General features: G+C 27.2%; 1 protein-coding gene across 9 annotated transcripts in view; it reads right to left on the minus strand.

Annotated features, from left to right (window-relative positions):
• Positions 1-943: 943 nt before the first annotated feature.
• The window catches only part of LOC107438197 (phosphatidylinositol 4,5-bisphosphate 5-phosphatase A), a 29,454-nt gene continuing 11,105 nt past the window's right edge, over positions 944-19,292 (minus strand). For 2 of the 9 annotated variants that reach the window (XM_016050418.5, XM_016050416.4), the window contains exons 7-13: positions 17,530-17,597; positions 17,329-17,440; positions 15,887-15,996; positions 13,674-13,830; positions 12,024-12,161; positions 8,278-8,556; positions 2,358-3,168 (exon numbers count right to left, since the gene is read on the minus strand). In XM_016050418.5, the coding sequence (XP_015905904.2) occupies positions 2,998-3,168; positions 8,278-8,556; positions 12,024-12,161; positions 13,674-13,830; positions 15,887-15,996; positions 17,329-17,440; positions 17,530-17,597 (1,035 nt within the window). In that variant the 3' untranslated portion in view covers positions 2,358-2,997. Of the gene's footprint in view, positions 3,169-6,369; positions 6,452-6,478; positions 7,239-7,790; positions 8,557-12,023; positions 12,162-13,673; positions 13,831-15,886; positions 15,997-17,328; positions 17,441-17,529; positions 17,598-19,292 lie in introns of those variants that run through there. The other 7 variants (XM_016050420.4, XM_016050421.4, XM_087149910.1 and 4 more) reach the window with 7 other exon arrangements.

Raw genomic sequence — 19,292 nt, forward strand, 5'->3', positions numbered from 1 at the left:
TATATTAATAAATAGGATTAGGAGAAAGATTAGAAAAAATAAATTTATATCAAAATAGCATTTAAATAAGAACATTTAATAAAGATAGAAAATTAATAAATAAGGACAAAATAGCATTGTAATCAGAATAGCACTAATGCTAAATATACATTTGGCACAGTATTATAATAAGCAAAAAACTGTGAAGAATTTAGGGGGAAAGAAAAAAGAAAACAAAATATGAAACAAAATAATTAAGTAAAAACTAATGTGTTCTTTAAAAAAATTATTAAGTAAAAACTAATGCGTTCTTTAAGAAAATTATTAAGCAAAAATTAATGAGTTCTTTAGTTTTTACTTAATAATTTTCTTAAAGAACACATTAGTTTTTACTTAATAATTTTCTTAATGTGTTCTTTAAGAAAATTATTAAGTAAAAACTAATGTGTTCTTTAAAAAAATTAAAATTGTAGTTCAATACAAAAGAGAGAGGTAACAAGAATCTACAATGCAAGTGATAAAAACTGCTTTTTTTACTCTTTTAGTTTATCTAAACAAGAAATATATTTCAAATAATTAAAGTTATATTTTAATATTACAAAGCCTCATCAAAATAGTTATAACACCAAGTTATGAATAATGTACAAAAGGTTAAAAAATCTGCAACAAAAAATGCGATCTGCACTAAAATTTGAAAATAATTCATGCATTTTTTAAAACAAATTAAATTGCACAATTTCAGTGTTCTGATACCGAAGTTACAAATTCAGTGTTATGAAGTTTTTATTGAATCGAACATTCACTTTCAAAAACTATGTAAATATTCTCATTACAGAATTATTTTTATAAGAAAAAAAAAAAAAAACTTTAAGTAAAGTGTTTAATAATTTCAAGTAAGTGAACATTCTAGTCAAAACAATGTATTCATAAAAATATAAAAGTGCTCCCGACCCATTGTTAAATATAGGTTTTGTACTAAAAATGAGTTTTCAATAACTGCTACAATGAACGTACTAACACATTTTATTGTTACAGGTACTAAAAACTGTTACAATGAATTGTGTTTATGATTATGTAGTATTATACAATGTCTGATTATTCAAAAATAATCATTAAAAGATATAATATTCTCATAACAATGAAATATATTTTATATTTTTTTACAGCTTTAGAAACTACGAACAAAACTAAACACATTTAAAAATAAAATTGTTTAATATAAATATTGTTTTGTTCTTAACTAAAATATTTTGTAACTACAGATGAAGAAAGATATTAACGAAAAAATTAACATCCTTGATACAAATTTTTATTACAATAAAATGAAACCAATTTTATGATCTAAAGATTACGTTTAAATTATAAGATTTTATTCAATAAGTTATGCACTACAAATAAGAGTATTATCACTATTGTGTTGCAAAAATTTTTCCACCTTTTTTAAAATTCTGTCATGAATAAAGTAAAACAAAAATAATGATTGGAATGCTTCAAAATAAGGTTAAAATCAAATATAGTACATTTAAGTACTGTGCAGTAAGTAAACAGGTTTAAGTTTCTAATAGTAAATAATTTTAAATATAAACAAAAAAGAGTAGGACCTTAAGTCTTTATATTAGTCATTCATGAAGTCTAGAATGAAAATGAAGTAATATGATAACTGGCTGAAAAATAAATAATATATAATTATGTATATCTATCAGAGATGAGTTTGGGCTTCCTTTTGAAGGTTCAAGCCTGAAGAATTTTAATCCGAGCCCACCCAAGTCAGAGATACATAGGATCACATAGAGCCAAAAATTATGCTGGATAACGACAGAATTTTGTGGTCTCGCTATTAGGCCAATGCTGACTAAACAAGAAAATTAGTCATTAATACCCTTTTATCAAAATTAATAAATTTTATAATTAATAACTGCACCAAATGTTTGTTTTAAAGTATTAAAAAAGTTTATTAAAAGTATTAAAAGAACCTAAAAACTTCTTTCAGCAAACAAACCCGCAGCAGACCCAGGCTGAACCTCTCTCATCTCTAATATCCATGATGTGATCTTCTATGTATTTAAGATGAGGAATATTTAATTGATATGTATATAATAAAAATACATCAAAATGAAAAAGTACATACACAAATTACATGAAGAATTAATAGAAAAAGAGACACAATAAATTAAGAATATGCTTTTTAACAAAAAACAAATAACAATATTAGTTACTAAAATAGATTAGCTACTAAAATAATTATTGTACCAAATTAAATTAGGATGATACAACTTATCCATCTTAGAAATAGCAGAACATAGCCGAGACTAATTAAATTATGTTTACATTTTTAATAATGGGATAAATAATTTTATCTACTCTTATGTTTATGTAGCTTTGTTTTTGAATAATGAAATTGAAGTGAACATAATAGCTTTCTAATATCCTCTAGATTAGTAAATATATATATAATGTTGGTTTAAAGGACCAACAGAAAAACGCGAGTAGGTGAAAATTTGTATGTTTATTTTATTTAAGAAGGAAAATTTTGTCATTATTGAACATATATTTTGTTTGAGAAGTTAATATTTACAATATTAAATACAATTACAAAAACCAAATCACTTAAAAGAACAAAAATACATAAATTTTTTTTGCCAAACATTTTTTTTTATATCTATAATGCTTAAAATATTTATTGCTTATGTGTATATTTTGTTTGAGAAGTTAAGTTAAAAAGTTAAACACAATAGCAAAAACTAGACAATTTATAAAATTTATATAAAGTAAAATAAAATTTGTTAAATCAAGCATTTGGTTTTGAGCAAAGTCAAATGGTTGTTTAACATTAAATATAAGAGTATATCATACAATCACAAAAATAATAATAAATTGCATTCTTACACACATAAATATTTATTGCAACGTTTCATTTAACATCACCAAATTTTTTGGATATATGTTCAGTAGACTTCGAGTTGGCAGTCAGAGTTTCAATCAACTCCCAGTTCAGAAATTTTCTTCCGTCAGTCTTGTTCAAAAATCTGAATAATTTAGGAAGCTAAAGTTGTGACAACTAAGCATAACAACAAGCATTGCAATCATTGCGATAGCAACTGAAGTTAGAAGGTAAACATCACCACCTAAAAGACCATCACCATGAAATGCACCACCAGCATTAGAATGGGACTCAACAGAGGGTTTGTACTGTGTTAGAAGTTGAAATAATTAGAATGGGAACAAAAGTAATAAAATTGTTGAGAAATTAGGCAATGTGTTAGATGCTAAAAGTTGTTAAAAAAAGCAGTGGGATTTAAAATATACTACATAAGCAAAAATAAATGACAGAATAAAATAAAGAAATAAATAAATGAAAATTTTTAGCGATCAGAAAATAATCCAAATCAATATTGAATGCAACTTTGATAACTTAAACAAGTTTCCCCACTCTAAAAAATATATACATCTACCAGGGGACTGTCTAGGTTTTTCTGAGACGTACCCATTTTGTGAAAATTTAGACATAATTTGTGAAAAATTAAAAATTATATTAAAAAATCAACACAAAAATATGGTAAAAATATGGATTTATCGTTTCTTAAGGGATACAAATTTTTTTTTTGGATGGTACAATGTTAAGTCTTTTTGGAACATGGCTGGCTCGCTTTTACAAGCAAAACCTGGTTTAAGAGAGCAACATTTTAAGATTTATAAAATTTTTCCATAATTCTACCCCTTCAGTTCAGCTCATCACTTCTTGGAGATATTCTTTTTTGGAGTTTGGACTATAATTTCCAGGCCAATTTTGGGCAATAAGGCAGTTTATAGCAAATTAACTGACTAATTTTGTACTATTCAGAAATGAAAGAAAAAAAAAATTATTTTATATTTATAATTTAGTAAGCATGTATTAACTTTTATGATTTTTCACAAACCTGTTTTTTACATGAACTTAGTTGTTACAATCAAGCATTGAGGTCACTTCCCACAAATTATAAGTGAGTTTGATTGTATAGATACATATCAAGCATTTGAAATAATACCTTTTATGAATTTTCTTTTATTATTATAAATATCTGACATGGTGAAATATCAGTTTCGATTGGTTACATAGTATTATGTTTTAAACTGTTATTTTATTTCTAAATTTCATTAATTTTACAATTTATAAAAAAAAAAGTTAAAAGATATGTTATAACTTTGTGGCAGCTAAGAATGAGCAAATCATAATTGTCATTCCTTATAGTATGCTAACATGTCATTCCTTATGGTATGCTAACATATTATTTTAATGGCCATTTCTTTTCAGAATTGGAAAACATTTCCAAAAAATCTATCATCTAATTTAAAAATCTGAATTTTCAAAAAAATTGTGATTTTTCCCAAATTTGTAACACCAAAAAATGTGGTAGATATTATGATATAGTATAAGTTTCCTGCTAACTACTAAGTATTTAAATTATTTCAAATAGAATGGGATTCAGAGATTTTAATAGTCAATATCCATGCTTACCATAAATTTAAATTGGCAGCAATATTTTGAATTTATGATTAACATTACTTTGGATTAAGAATATAAAATGTTTTATAATGTTTATTACAGTTTAATTTTATAATTTTGAATAGTTATGAGTAATTAATTTATTTTAGAAAGTGAAAAAATATTCCTTAAATAATTTCAAAATAGTTCAGAAAAAATATTTTGAGAAAAATATACACGCGACATAATATTTGGTATTGTAATAGGCATTTAACTCACATTATAAATGATTATAACATATTTTTTATTTTAAATATTGTTCTAGAACGATAGAAGATTTAAATATTTAAACAAAAGAAAAACATCAAATTTATTACTATAATTTAGGTTTACTACATTATTTAGCTTTTGGAATGGATCGTTTTAGAAACTTTCCCAGTTTTAGAGAATTTTTTATTACACGAGGAAGTAACTTAAACTGGAAAAATCCAGCAAAGTTGGCAGCTATCAATTTTATAATATTACTTTTTGAAATAAGATAGAATATAACAAGTCATATTTGGTCCTCCACAAATTCAGAAACTCTGTCCCAATTTCTTTTAATTACTCAAAAATTTAAGATATCAAAGTTGCACTATACTTTTGAAACGTGAGCTTAAAATTGAAACAATAAATAATAATACGAAGAATAAGAATTAAGTCAATGAGTAGATTGAATAACAAATTATATAACTAATAGATAGAATTTAAAAAAAAAAATTTAAAAAAAGGGTGAAAAGGCCATTCCTATTTTTTAAGGAGAAAAAAATTCCCTAATTTTCTATCTAATTTCCCTTATGACTTTCTTCAAATAAATATTCCTTAGCACTTGCAGAGAGCAATATATAATAAATAATTGGTAAATAGCTTGTAATTAGTGACTGATTTTGAAGTTTAGACATATCCAATTAACCCCTTCCTTCTCACTCCCGTAAAAATGAGAGAGGGAGGTTTCACCCTCTATTTCTCGCTCCCGTGATATTCCCGGGCTGGAGTGTTCAGTACTAACGCGTCTATAAGAATAAAACTAATTCATTTCTTTTGCATGGAAAACATTTTATTTCTCATTTTACACACCAGATGGCAGTACTAGGATATTTTTAAGGTAATTGTAGATAGTTTATTTTAAACTAGATGTCAGCACTAATCAAATACTTGTATAATATAAGTGTATAAAAAATAGGCATTTTATGACCGTTTTCTTGAAATTTAACCGATCATTTACGGGTTTAATCAGATGAAAATTATATTACGGGTTCATAAGTGATGTGGCTATTAAAATACAAGACATATATTTCCTTTTGATTTAGTTTTAGCAAATAAGGTACTGCATAGTTTTATTTTATCCAATACACCTTTCATAATATTTCAATGTGTGACCATAGTTTATTAGAAAAAAAAAATATAGTCATAATCTTCAAGAGTCTTGACACTTCTATTAAATTAATCAGTTTGATTTTGCATTGATTAAACAACCATGAAAACAGATAATAGAGCTAAAAGTACTCATTGACGGTTCATCAAAACATTGAACAACATCAATTTGAAATTATGATAAATAGGGACTAAGATGTTCCAGTTAATGTTAACATTCAAGTTACAAAATGAAGGTGGAAATCAAATTAAGGAAAAAATTTGTGGTATCCATGAAGATACAGCACAGAATTGAGACTTTATTCAAAATAACTCTAAGACATTTATTCCGAAAATCCAGCAATATTTCAATGAAAAAACTATTCTTATTGAAAACATAGCATCACCATATTTATGAGAAAATTCAACTCCTAATTTCATTCCTTAAAATCACATCTGCATTTAAAAATAAAAAATAAAAATAAAGATCTGACACCATAAATGGATAAATGGAACACAAAATTGGAAGAGCTTACACGAGTAGCGTCATTTAATGTCTTTAAACACTGCTTTCAAGAATGGAAGATTCACATGGAGTGGTATGGGATATAGGGGTACCTAAAAACAGACATTGCAAGTGGGTAATTTTTTTTAAAGTTATTTTTTTTTAAAAAAAGAAGATTAATCTTAATTTTAATAGTCACATCACATATGCTTCTCAATTTAGTTTAAAAATACATAACTACAGTTACAATTTAAATAATATAAAGCTTAAATCACTTATAAGCAACTTCTTTTCATTTTTTTCAGATATGGTGATTTAAAATAGAGTTATAAACTAAAAGTGGTTTGCTTATATAGATTAATCTACTTTTCCAGTTTTAACAATTAATAACAGTTTTGTAATTAAGATTATATAACTGACAAGAAAATTATTTTTCCGATTAAGAAATTTAAAATAAGCTTACATATGTATATATTTTTTTTAAAAAAAAGGTTCTTATGAAGATTTTATATTACAGATAAGTAACTTAAGATTCAATAATTTAAAAAAGGGTTACAAATTTAAAATAAATTTCTTATATAACTTAAACTATCATCTTTATATTTCAGGTTTGGTGATTTAAGACAATTGATTTTTCTTTATAATGTTGCATAAGGACTTTAAAAATATAATAGATGGAAAATGATTTTATAAACCATTTTACAAATTTCTAAAATATAAATGCCTCATCCAGCTTTAGTTTCATGCAAAATTAAAGCAATAGAAGTTAGGGGAGATATTGTACAGCTAAATTAATGAATGCGAAGTTATTTAAGCACAATAGTTATGACTCTCAATAACTGCTGAATATCTTCTCTGCACAAAGCTCTAAATTTCAACATCAAGAACTGTACGAAAACTCTATAAATATGAATACACAATTTAAATTAACTTTGAGTACTATTACAATGTGTTAAATTCATAAAAAATAATTAGAAAAAACCCAAATAAACTGAAGAATAAAAGACTATATATCGAATGATAAAATAGAATAATAGCACTGAAAGAAGAAAAAAAATTGCAATCGTAAATAAGTTAATGATAAATATATATTTATAAAATTTTAACTCTTTCGAGCCTAAGCATTTTGTAAATCATTTTATTTTCTGCAAAAAATAATGAGTGGTTGTGATTTAAAATTAAATAGAAATTAAAAATTATTATAAAACCACATTCAGAAAAATTTGAGTTTAATTAAAAAAGAACATTATAATAAGCCTAAGAAGTTATAACAATTTCTAAGTATAATTATAAGCATAATGGATCAAAACAAGATGACATCATTAATAATAGCAAGGATATAATGATCATCCAATTAGGATTATGTTAATAAATTCCATTTTAACACTATTCTTTAGTTACATTTTAAAATTAAATTACTCCTTTTAAACATTACACTCAAAACTTGGCACGTTTATTTTTGGTACTAAATCAGTATCTTAGAATGAGCAACTTATACTCAAAATACACATACTTAAATTTCAATTAAAATAAAAGCCGTATTATATGCACACAGACTTAAAACACTTCCAAGTAAAAGTTTATAAACAAGAATTACATTACTATGTTAAAGAAAATATCACAAATACAAAGTTAAATACTAAAAGAAGCTTAAGTAATTTCCCATGAGTTACAAGCCAGAATTAAATAAAGTAATTACAGCATTTTTTTATAACTTAGCAGTATACATATATAAAATAAATTAGCAATTATTGAACATATATATATATATATATTAGTCAAGAAAAATTAGCAAAAATTTGTGTAAGCAAATTAAATGCTGAATAACAACAACAAATGCTTGAGGTAAGCTAGCGATTGGAAAAAAAAAAGCTGTGAGTGCAAAGAAAATAGTCCTGTTAAGCTTATAAATTGAAGCATAAATTGTCTTTTAACTTACTTCAAAGGGTTCACTAACCCCCAAAATGTCATCAAAGTCAGAGCTAATATAAAAGAGCCGATATCGCCCAGGTATCAGAAGAGTTTGATCAGCAAATACAACTTTGTACCAGGGACCCTGGTGTTGTTTTGAAGTACTAGAAGAACATACGGCACCATCAACAGAACATTCTTCTTCATCCTTTTTTTCAACCGACTCTGGCAGAAGAGGACTACTACCTGACGGACGCACTGGTGCCCAGATGTAACAAACATGTTCATCAATGCTTGTAAAATCAGCCTAATAATATTAAGAAAAAATGTGACCCATTTGAAATTCGAAGAAATATTTCAATATGGTATAACTATTTTTACTTCACAACTATTAAAAAAAAAATGAAACACAGAAATGAGAAAAACAATTTAAATAACTTTGCCAGCATGACCCTTTGGAAAGAACACCCATCAAGAGAACGGAATAAAATACAGTACTAAGGCCTGCTCAGACGAATCAAGTTCTTGGACGAAGATTGATTGATATTGATGGAAGATTGCTTCGCTTTGAGCTTGGATTGTGTAAACAATCATCCAAGTACTTGGTCCAAGTCCTTGGATGATAGTAGAGCATGTTCTACTTTCCATCTAAGTTTTTTCTCCCTTAATCAATCAGCGTCTTAGATTTTGCGACGCCAACAAGCAGGCATCGTATTATGTCATTTTGTTGTCTATTTTCATATATTTTAGTCCAAACAAATTGATCTGTTATAGTTTATTTGTATTATGATTTTATTTGAATTTATTTAGTAAATTATTAGTATTATTTTATAATGTTGAATAGGAACATTGCGCATGCGCAAGTTTTCCTTCCGACCAATCAGTGACATTCAACAACTTAGATATCATCAAAGTTCTTGGACAGAGAAATTCCTCCAATTTCTTGGATTCAAGAACTTGGATCGTGTAAACAGGCCTTAAAGGCATTAAAAATAAATAGATAGAGGAAACTTTTTTTTGTTTCCTATTGCATGAGATCTTTTAACAGATCTTGGATGTTTTTACATTGCTGATTTCAAATTTGCAACCTCAAATTTCTATCTCCAAGCTACAGTTTTTATTAAAATGACATTTTCAGTCCATTTCTGTCTGAATGTACAAGTTTAAAATTTGTCATATACAACAAGGGAGCTGCATAAAAGTGTGACAAACTTCTGAGGGAGTTAGAGCACATCATCAGGATTAAAATTGCTCAGGAACCATGAAATGTCGCTATACGCCGCTAGAGAAATTTCGCTATTATAAATTGTTTCTTTGTGTGCTTCTAAACAGATCATAATAGGAAAGCACCCCTAACGTCATGCTACGACATTTCTGGGTATGGGTAACAATACAAATTCAATCCCGATGATGCGCTCTAGCTCCCTAAAGTCTTTTATGTTAGAATAACCATTTCAATTACATTTTGAGTTTTTTGCAGTAAGGATCACATTTTCATAAAAAAAGTAGGCGCCGCTATTTTAAAATGCAAAAATTCTGTCACCGCCACTTTAATCACAAGAGGAGGGTAATCATTTTTAACAACATATGCAAATTTGTAAACAAATTTTTATTCAATTCTCTTTAATGATATGCTTGCCAAGGAGACATAGGTCAGTAAAGTTATTTTATAACCACCATGTTATTTTATTTCACATTTTATAACTGGTGTTGAATAGTCAACCTAATTTCGAGTTTACAGCTATTGTTGTGGTTCTCTATAGCCTTGTAATTTTGAACCCAATCCAGAAGACAAGAGGCCCCTGGATCAAGCATTGGGACAAACTTGCCCTTTTGATGGAACTAACAAGCATTTGCTTATATTAAGAGGGAAATCTATTAATTCAATATAAATTATTGATTCACGGAATTAAATTAATTATCCGAAGAGTCACATGCCAGCACTGTGGTTGGTGCGAGTCAGGAGCAGAAATCGTATTGACCAGCCACCGTTGAGATTTGAACCTGGCTAACCTTATTGGGAGGTGAACACTCTATTCCTTGAGCCACCACAGCTCAGTGTCATTTCATAATCACTATCAAAGTCATTTAGTAATCACCATCAAAATTATGTAAATGAGAAGATTTATCATATTTTATTTGTAATCTGTTCAGCTGACATCTATAAAGTGTGTGTGTCCATACTGTTTCTTGAAGGTAGACAGCTGATACTTAAATAATTCAAACAGATTGATACAGCCAGTCTGTATATTAATCAGATTCTATTGTCTGCAGACACTGTTGTCTACTGTCAGCAACCTCAACTCAGTCAGAGATTATTCTTGTTAAGAATTCATTCTAATCTAACATTTCATCCATTTTAATCTAATCTAACAATTCATTCTAATCTAATCTAAAATTTTAATCTCATCTCACAATTCTTTCTTGTAAAAATTCATTCTAATCTAACATACATAAAACAAAATTTGAAACTGTAAGATCTCTAAAAATTTTAAGTTCTTTAAATTTAAGTAGAACTTCATGCAATGATAAAAAAGAATGGGATAAATCCCTACACAGTTAAACCTGTATTGAAGTAATGGGCAAAAATCATTACTTTTTGTTCTTTGCATGTTCTCTCAAGTCAGCTTCATAGTTTGTTTGAAACATGCTCAGAGATGTTTTTCCTACTTTTTATACTTAGCGTTTTTTTCCTCCTCAATTCAGCTTTATAGTTTTTGTTAGAAACATGCTTCAAAACGTTTCTCTACTTTTACTTCTTGCGGCTTTCTCTCAAATCAGCTTTATAATTTTCGTTAGAAACATACTTAAAGGTGATTTCTCTACTTTTAATTCGTTGCGGCTTTCTCTCAATTTAGCATTATAATTTTCGTTAGAAACAAGCTTGGATATGTTTTCTCTACTTTTTATTCCTTGCAGTTTTTCCTCTATTCAGCTTTACAATTTTTGCTAGCAAGAAGATCAGAGATGTCTTTTTTACTTTTTATTTTTTACAGTGTTCTCTTAATTCTGTTTTATAATTTTTGTTAGAAAGAAACTCAGCAATTTCTCCCAATTTGCTAATATCTGTTTTAAAAATAAAAATAAAGCTTAGATGAAAAATAATCTGCAGTACTCTTTGCAATCTGGAATCTCATTGCAACCTGGAGTGTATCTGCTACCAGGCAAATAAGAAACTGAGAAAACTGAGTGAAAGCATTATCAGGGTGCGTAGCCAAAATATTCAACAAAAAATAAGCACCTTTTAAGCACTCAAAAAATATTTTTAAGCACTTTAAAAAAATATCATAATCATGCAAGGTTGGTAAGTTTTTGATAATTGATGGTTTTATCTTGTTTTAACCGTCATGTCGAGAAAAAAAAAACCTTTGGCATTGCTTTTGACAATTGTCAAAATCATTAAATTTTTAACTTTGAAAAACGAATGGCGTTTTCATATGCTACAGACTGACAATACGCCGAAGTAGATTGATTGGGTTTGAATTAATTGTGAAAATGTTGAATAGAACAATACGAACTGCGTCTTTTTGCACAATTCATAGCAAAAATCAACATGGTAAAGGAAAAATCTAATTTTGAAAAAAAAAAAAAAAAAAAAAAAAAAAAAAAAAAAAAAAAAAAGAAAGAAAGAAAATTAAGCACTTTTTAAAAACACCCAACGAAAAAAGCACCTTTAAGGGTTTTTAAAAAACAAAATATGCACCTTTAAGCACTTTTTAAAACGCTACACACCCTGATTATAAAAAGTGTAAATAATTTTAAATAAATAGATACCCTGTAAAGACCAATCCAATCCCATATACTTGGTTCAGATCCTTCACTAAAGGTATACCATGCTATACTGTCTGCATGAACTTTCCAATCATTTATGGGTAAGAATGTTACTCGTTTTTCAGCTGGTTTAGAGAAAACCTGTGAAAAAACAATTCTTTAAAATCAATTCCTTGTGCGTAATGAAATTAAATTTTAACACATAGCTGCCAACATGGATAGGAAAAAATCCAGTAGATTTTACGAAATAATATAAATTTCATGATAATTGTTGCATATTGTACTAAATATTTTACACATGGGAAACTTAAGGGCTCTTTATAGTATTCAAAATAGAGAGACTGCAATATTTTCCACGTTTGATTGACATGAAACATACTTGAAATTATTGTGTTTACTCATAATTTTGAATATTAATAGGCATTTAACTCATCAAAGAAAGTTAAGATATTTTTTAATTAATTTGAAAAGAGAGCTCTGAATGAAAATAAACTGAACATTTTATAACAATAAAGTTTTGAAATGATTTTTATAAATGAGGATCGCTTCATTATGTATTATTAATACTTATTTAAATATTCAAAAATTCTATTTCAATAGCGATTCTTTAAGGAAATTTACTCAATCTTAGGGAATTTTCTAAAATGTACAAAAACCAGGAGAATTTAATTAAACCAGTAGACCAGGAGAAACTGGCAAAATCCAGTAGTCTACTGGAAAATCCAGTAGAGTTGGCAGCTATGTCAACAAAATAAACAATTATAATGATCAAAAAAATGTAGATTTTAGAATTGTATTGTTGTTCTCTAATGCTTAAGTATAGATAAATATTTCATTCAATTTTTTTGAACATTTTAGAAATTAGTTTTCTAGATTTAAAGCAAACATTATTTACAACAATTTGAAATCTGAAAAATTATATAAGATAACGGATAATTATATAAGATATAAACAGTTATAATGATTGCAAATAAATGCATAGTAAGATTGTTGTTTCCTAATGCTGATGTATGCATTATAGATATTTTTTAAAGAAGAATTTTAAAATTAACTAATATAAAGCACAATACAGTTTTGAGCTAATGCATATATAACTTAATTTGGTTTCACAAGTTACATCACATTTGAAACAACACAAATACTCTTAGTACATCACATTTTATTTATCAATAAAATGTAAATTAAACATAATTTAAAATTCGGAATTTATATGGTTGAATATTGTAATTTAAGTTATTATTTGACATTTATTCAATTATATGCCTGAAAATTTACATAATCCTCCCCAATTTTTGAATGATATATTTCACTAAACCAAGATGATTTTCCGAAAAAGAATTATATTACAGCAACTGACAGAAGTTCATGTAATATGTGAAAATTTATTTGATGCTTGGTAATATATAGCAGATAGAAGTTAACTTTTGTTGTAGTTTGACGTTGTGATAAGTTACTTTTTCTTGTTTTATAGAGAAAATTATTTTAAATACACAACGAGCAATGAAAATAATAGTTCGCCAACAATTGACTAAAGAAATAAAGACTAGTACAGAACAGCTAGTTATAAAAGAGATTTGAACACATGCAAACATGAATAAATAATCAATAACTCAAAAAAGCAAAACCAATCAATCAAGCATTGTATATGCATACCTTGATATTGAAGCTGGATGAGACAGGTTTGTGATCACTCTGCATGTAATTTTGATGTGAATCATAATGCAGTTGCTTTAAACTAAGTGTGGCACTTTCATAAGCATCTGGAGTAAATCTAAACAATATTCTATCTGTCCAAGCTGGCTTCCGTTTACTAAAAAAGAGTTCAACATTTATTATTCAAGAAACATTTTATTACTCATTTAAATCATAAGAAGTTACCTTTTAAGAAATAATTTGGTTGTGAACAATAAGAAAAAGAAATTAAGCATTCAGTTGAGTTCAAGATAGTATCAAAATTTTATAATTTAAAGAACATTAATATTAAGAATATTAAAATTTAATAGAATATTATTATAATACTACAAGCCATTTATATTTTGGCAATTACAGATTTGCAGGCTCTAGAGAATCAAAAATCGAGAGAAGATACCAAACCGAATACTTAGATACTATAAAAACAAGAAAGAGTATATGATTTAATTGAGACTTTAAAAGAATTTCTAGTGCAGTTCAACACTTTTTAAATACTTATGTACACTTTATCACACATACCACCCAACCATGACCAAGCATTTAATTCCGTTTTTCTGAGCTCGATCTTCTAACAACCATGGCAGGAAAGCCACGTAATTTTGACCCTGGTCAGACAATATGGACGGAGCCTGAGCTTGTACCGCTTTCGTCAAATTTAAACACTGCATCCAATGATAGAACTTACAGCCAAGACAGATTTAATGTGCAGCTTGCTGTATTGCTGTGTCACACAGGTTGTTTAGTTGGTATCCAGGATCAAACTCATGACCCCCGGCCTTCTCCAGTGTAGTGAGCAACGCCATTACCGACTGCCCCTGATCATTTTATCAGATAGCACGTTTACATTAGAAAAGAAAAATAAGCATCATATCTGCAGGTCCAAGTCTACTTCTACAAGTATGAATTATAAACAAAATCAACATAATGGTTTCTGCAGTTAATATGTTTATGCCAATCACCTTTTTCCAGATAACATGTCTTGTCAAAAACTTCAAATATATATTTTTTATTTCAGACCAAAGTTTAGTACAGTTGGACCTGTTTAGCTCGAAACTCACGGGAAAGGTGAAAAATTTGAGATAAAGAGGTTCCAAGTTATATAGGTACTTTAAAAAATTAAATTTGATTAAGAAATTCTATTTATAGTGCTTTAATTGTTTTTAGTAGAAAAATACAGGCATTTCTGTAAATAATTTATACCACATACATCTATTTAAATAACATTATTTTAACATATATTTAACACTCAAAATAATTTTTCAATGTGCAACCTTCTTTGTTTCGATAATTCTTGTAAGGAAAGAGCGGCGAAGCCCTCATAGCTAGTTATGCGTGTTTAAATTCCAAGAAACACCCCCAACCTGTTCATTCCTACTTCTTGTGGGTTCATGAAATTCATCTCTGTCTGTGAGTTTTACTGATAAAGAAAGTTATGTTGTTTGAGCATTTATGCTCCATTATTAGAAATTCGAGAAACGGAGGTTTTGAAATTTTTTTTAAGCTATAAACATGAAAAATACATAGATTTTAGACAGTAAATGTAGGGATTTTTAAAATTTTTGAGATGTAGAAGTTTTTGAGATTAAGAGATTTGTAATAAAGAGGTTCAACTGTATATTTAAACTGTATATTCAACTGTATATTTTGTTATTCAACTGTATATTTTGTTATTCAAATATATAATAGGTCATTCAAGTAATTTTTGCATAAGGTACTAACACAAAATGTGGTTATGACAGTAATTTTTTTTTAAAAAATGTATATTAATTTAAAAAAAAAATCAAACATTTTTAGGACAGTGTAGTCACAAAACATGTCACCTTGCACTAAAAATATTGTTAATATTCTCCAGGATTTTTAATATGAATCTGCTCATGCCTAAGATTGATAGTTTTTTTGTTTTTTTTTTTCCTGTTAAACCTAAGCTCAAGATTTTATATGTCGGATAAAAGTCAACGAAAAATATAAGGCTGAAATGTACAGAGGCATATGAATCCTTTTTCAGCTATTCAGCCCTTGCTGGTCTCATTTCATTTAAGCTTCGTAACAATTGTTCCTATTTGAGATTTTATATTTAAGTGATAAGGCAAATGATAATAATTATACCACTTTCTGAATTGTTTCTTAAAAAAAGCAATATGTTTTGAATTAATATTTTAAAAAAAAGTACTCACGATAAATCATATGTGTCTTCACCTATGGTATATTTAAAGGTAGGACTAAATGATGGAGGACTTTCATTAAATTCTGAAAAAGCTTGCCCAAGTTTCATTACTTTACGAAGCTGCAAAATAAAAGATAAAAGTTAATAACAGTAGAAAAGCAAAATTGAAGTGTTTAAGAAACTAAATAGTTTACAAAGCAAAAATACATAATTTTCAGAATGGCATTCAGCTAATTAGAAATTGTTAAAAGCAAATTTCTTTACTTTGAAATTGCTGTTGTTAATTCAAAAATTGCAATTGGTTTCTTTAATTTTAAATACAATAAATGCAATTTCCTGTTTTTATTAAATTACATCTTTTTATTCCTTAAATGTATAAATTTATATACAGAGAAAACATTAGTTTCATCATCAAATAAAAAAGTTAAATATTATTAAATAAATTGAAGTAAAATAAGAGTTCAAGTTTCAATTGAACATTAGAAAATGAATAGAGTATGCTTGTGAATTCATTTAAATGTAATTCATTAATCAGATAAACTCAACTTTGGTTTAACCACAAATGAACCAATTTTCCAACAGTTGTTGGCAAATGTATAGGTTACATTCATAAAAGAGAAGTCTCAGAATAAAAACATTAACAAATGTCACCTCATGTGAATGAACATTTAAAAAAAAAATGTAACGGCACAAAAAATTTTAAATTTAAATCTATTTTTTAAAAAAATTTGAAAACATAAATTAAACTAAAAAAACTTATGCTCTTCAAAAATTTTTTCACCTATTTCCTTTTTACAGGAAAGCCTTTTGAGATACATGACTACTATATCAAACTATATAGAAGTTATATCATATAAAAGTAGTATTACATAATAATTCCCTTTAAAGTATTTCAGAAATAAGGATATACTATATTTTATTTTATTTTATAACCCTTGTTGAACAGCCAACTCAATATAGGGTTTACGGCTACCAATGTTCAACTATGTAGCCTTGTAATTTTGTACCGAATCTAAAAGACTAGAGAATTCCTGGATCAAGTATTGGGGGAAACTTGCTTTCGTGGAGGACTTTTTGATGGAACTAACCCACATTTGAGTTACATGGAGAGGTAAACTACGAAAACCTTCCACGGTTAGCCTGAGGGCAAGGGAACTCGAACCCATGATCCGCCTACCACTGATGATATGTTACGTCAACACTGTGGTAGGTGCAAGTCGGTTCACCTCATCGGAAGGTGCACGCTCTATCCCCTGAGCCATCACAGCTCAAGGATATACTATATAAAACAAAGTAGTAAAGTAAATAGTCATACAATTGCTTACATTGTAGAAAATGTTAACTTGTCATTGAAATAATTTAATGAAAATGCACACTAAATAAAAAAAATCATTGCTTTACAAATAAACTTGCAATTCAATTTTTTTATGTAGAAAATATAAAACAGTTTACTTGATCCTTTATAAGTAGTGGACTAAGTGACTTTTTTTCAATTAAATGAACTATTTCTTCTTGAGTATAGTCGTCAAGACGAAAGTTTAAATCTCCGATCCAAAAGGCGTAGCTGAAAAGCAAAATTATATAAAAACACAAAAATCGAAATTTGATTTTAAAAATCTTCCTGTTTAGAAACAAACTGCTGTATTAACTTACTCATGAGTGATAATATTCTCTGTGAGGGAGTCTACAAATTTTTGACTATCTAAAATGGTATTATAATCCTAGAAGGAAAGATAAATTTAATAAAAAACTAAATATAAAACTATATATACATAAAAATAATAAATATAAACCCTTATAAACAAATAATAAAAATAGATCATAAAACAAAATGGGTACGTTTAACAAATTCTGAGCTGCAAACAAAACAACAAAAAAAAACAGGTCTAAAAATACAACTGTTGTTGAACAAACAGTTTTGATTCAATAGTGTGACTTCATTTATTCATTAATGACAAATCTAAAAGTTCTACTTGATATTGCCACAGAGAGAATAAAAAAGAGTAATTTGTAAGGAGAAAAAAAAAACTAAAATGAAAAAAAGTTTTTAGAAAGCACTTTATTTGACATAGTGCCTACACATAAATAATAGTGCTTTAAAGGAAAAAAAAATCCTCAGCATAATTTTCAAGCATTGTTGTAACTGAAACAATGCAAACCTAAATAATAAAAAGCCTTTCTTTTAAAAAAAAATCAAATTAGAGATTTTTGAAATTTTACCCTCTGCTCACTTTGTTCATGATTTACCAAGAAAACATTATTTCCTAATGATTCACAAATCGTTATATCAAAGTTGAAAATTATTCACTTATAAGATCTTATTATTTTTGTATTGTATTAATACAGATTTAGCTTCCCACTTGCTTTAGATAAAATTTAAAATCAATAACTTTGTTCAGTTACAAATGTAACTTCATATACAACTTTTTTTTTGACATTCTTATTTAATTTTTGGTTATGTTAAAAACTCGCTATATTTCTTTCTCTAAAACTTAATTCCCAATAATGATTTACACTTTTTTGTTTGTTATTTTAATTGTATATATTGAATTAACATTGTTTTACATAAGACTGTTACAAATAAATATAACTCATTTATGTTTAATAATGTTAAACAGTAAGTTATACATCCTTTTAAACAAACTTATCATAAAATGTTGCATAATTAAAATAATATCACAGAATAATTTATAAAAGAAACACTGCTTTTTAAAAAAAAAATGTAAGCAGAATTAAAAGCACAATGTGGGCAGAGAATAATAAATACTATAACAGAAAAATAGAGTTAAATAAGTAATAAATAAATATTTGCAGATAAATAATAATGTTAATTTAAGCAGATGCGACTAAAAAATCTGAATATTCCTTAAATTTAAGGAAAACATAGGATATGACTAATTAACCAACAGAACGCATCACCAACAACAGTTTTACATCCTGTCTAACGAGAAAAGAAAGCAAAAATAAACATGAAGGTTTGTTATTACTTGATTAAAAACTTCAATAGTTTCAAAAAAATACATAAATAGAAAAAATATTTTTGTTTTATCAGGAAATATATTTTTCTGCTTCAAAAATACAGACATATTTTTGAAGCAAATAAACTTTTTATAATCAAGTAATATCCTTTCCACTTCAGTTTCTTCGGACTATTTATTTAGAAAAAGTTTGCTGTTCATCCACAACAATACCACTTTATGTATTCCACACTGAATGGGCATTTTTATTTGTTAACCGGCTTTTTCTCTCTAAATTTCAACAGTCAATGCTGTCAGAAACATGAGTTTAACACAAAATACGTTTTTTTTAGAGGATAGCAAATAGTTGAAAAAAAAATCTATTTTTGAATTCAATTAAAGTAAGTACATTGCAGCTAGAATTTCTTCAGATCTTTAATTGCTATCTCCATTTTCCTA

The sequence above is a fragment of the Parasteatoda tepidariorum genome, chromosome 8 (assembly GCF_982258835.1).
Source record: "Parasteatoda tepidariorum strain Cologne lab strain chromosome 8, Ptep-v5.0, whole genome shotgun sequence".
Lineage (NCBI taxonomy): Eukaryota > Metazoa > Arthropoda > Arachnida > Araneae > Theridiidae > Parasteatoda > Parasteatoda tepidariorum.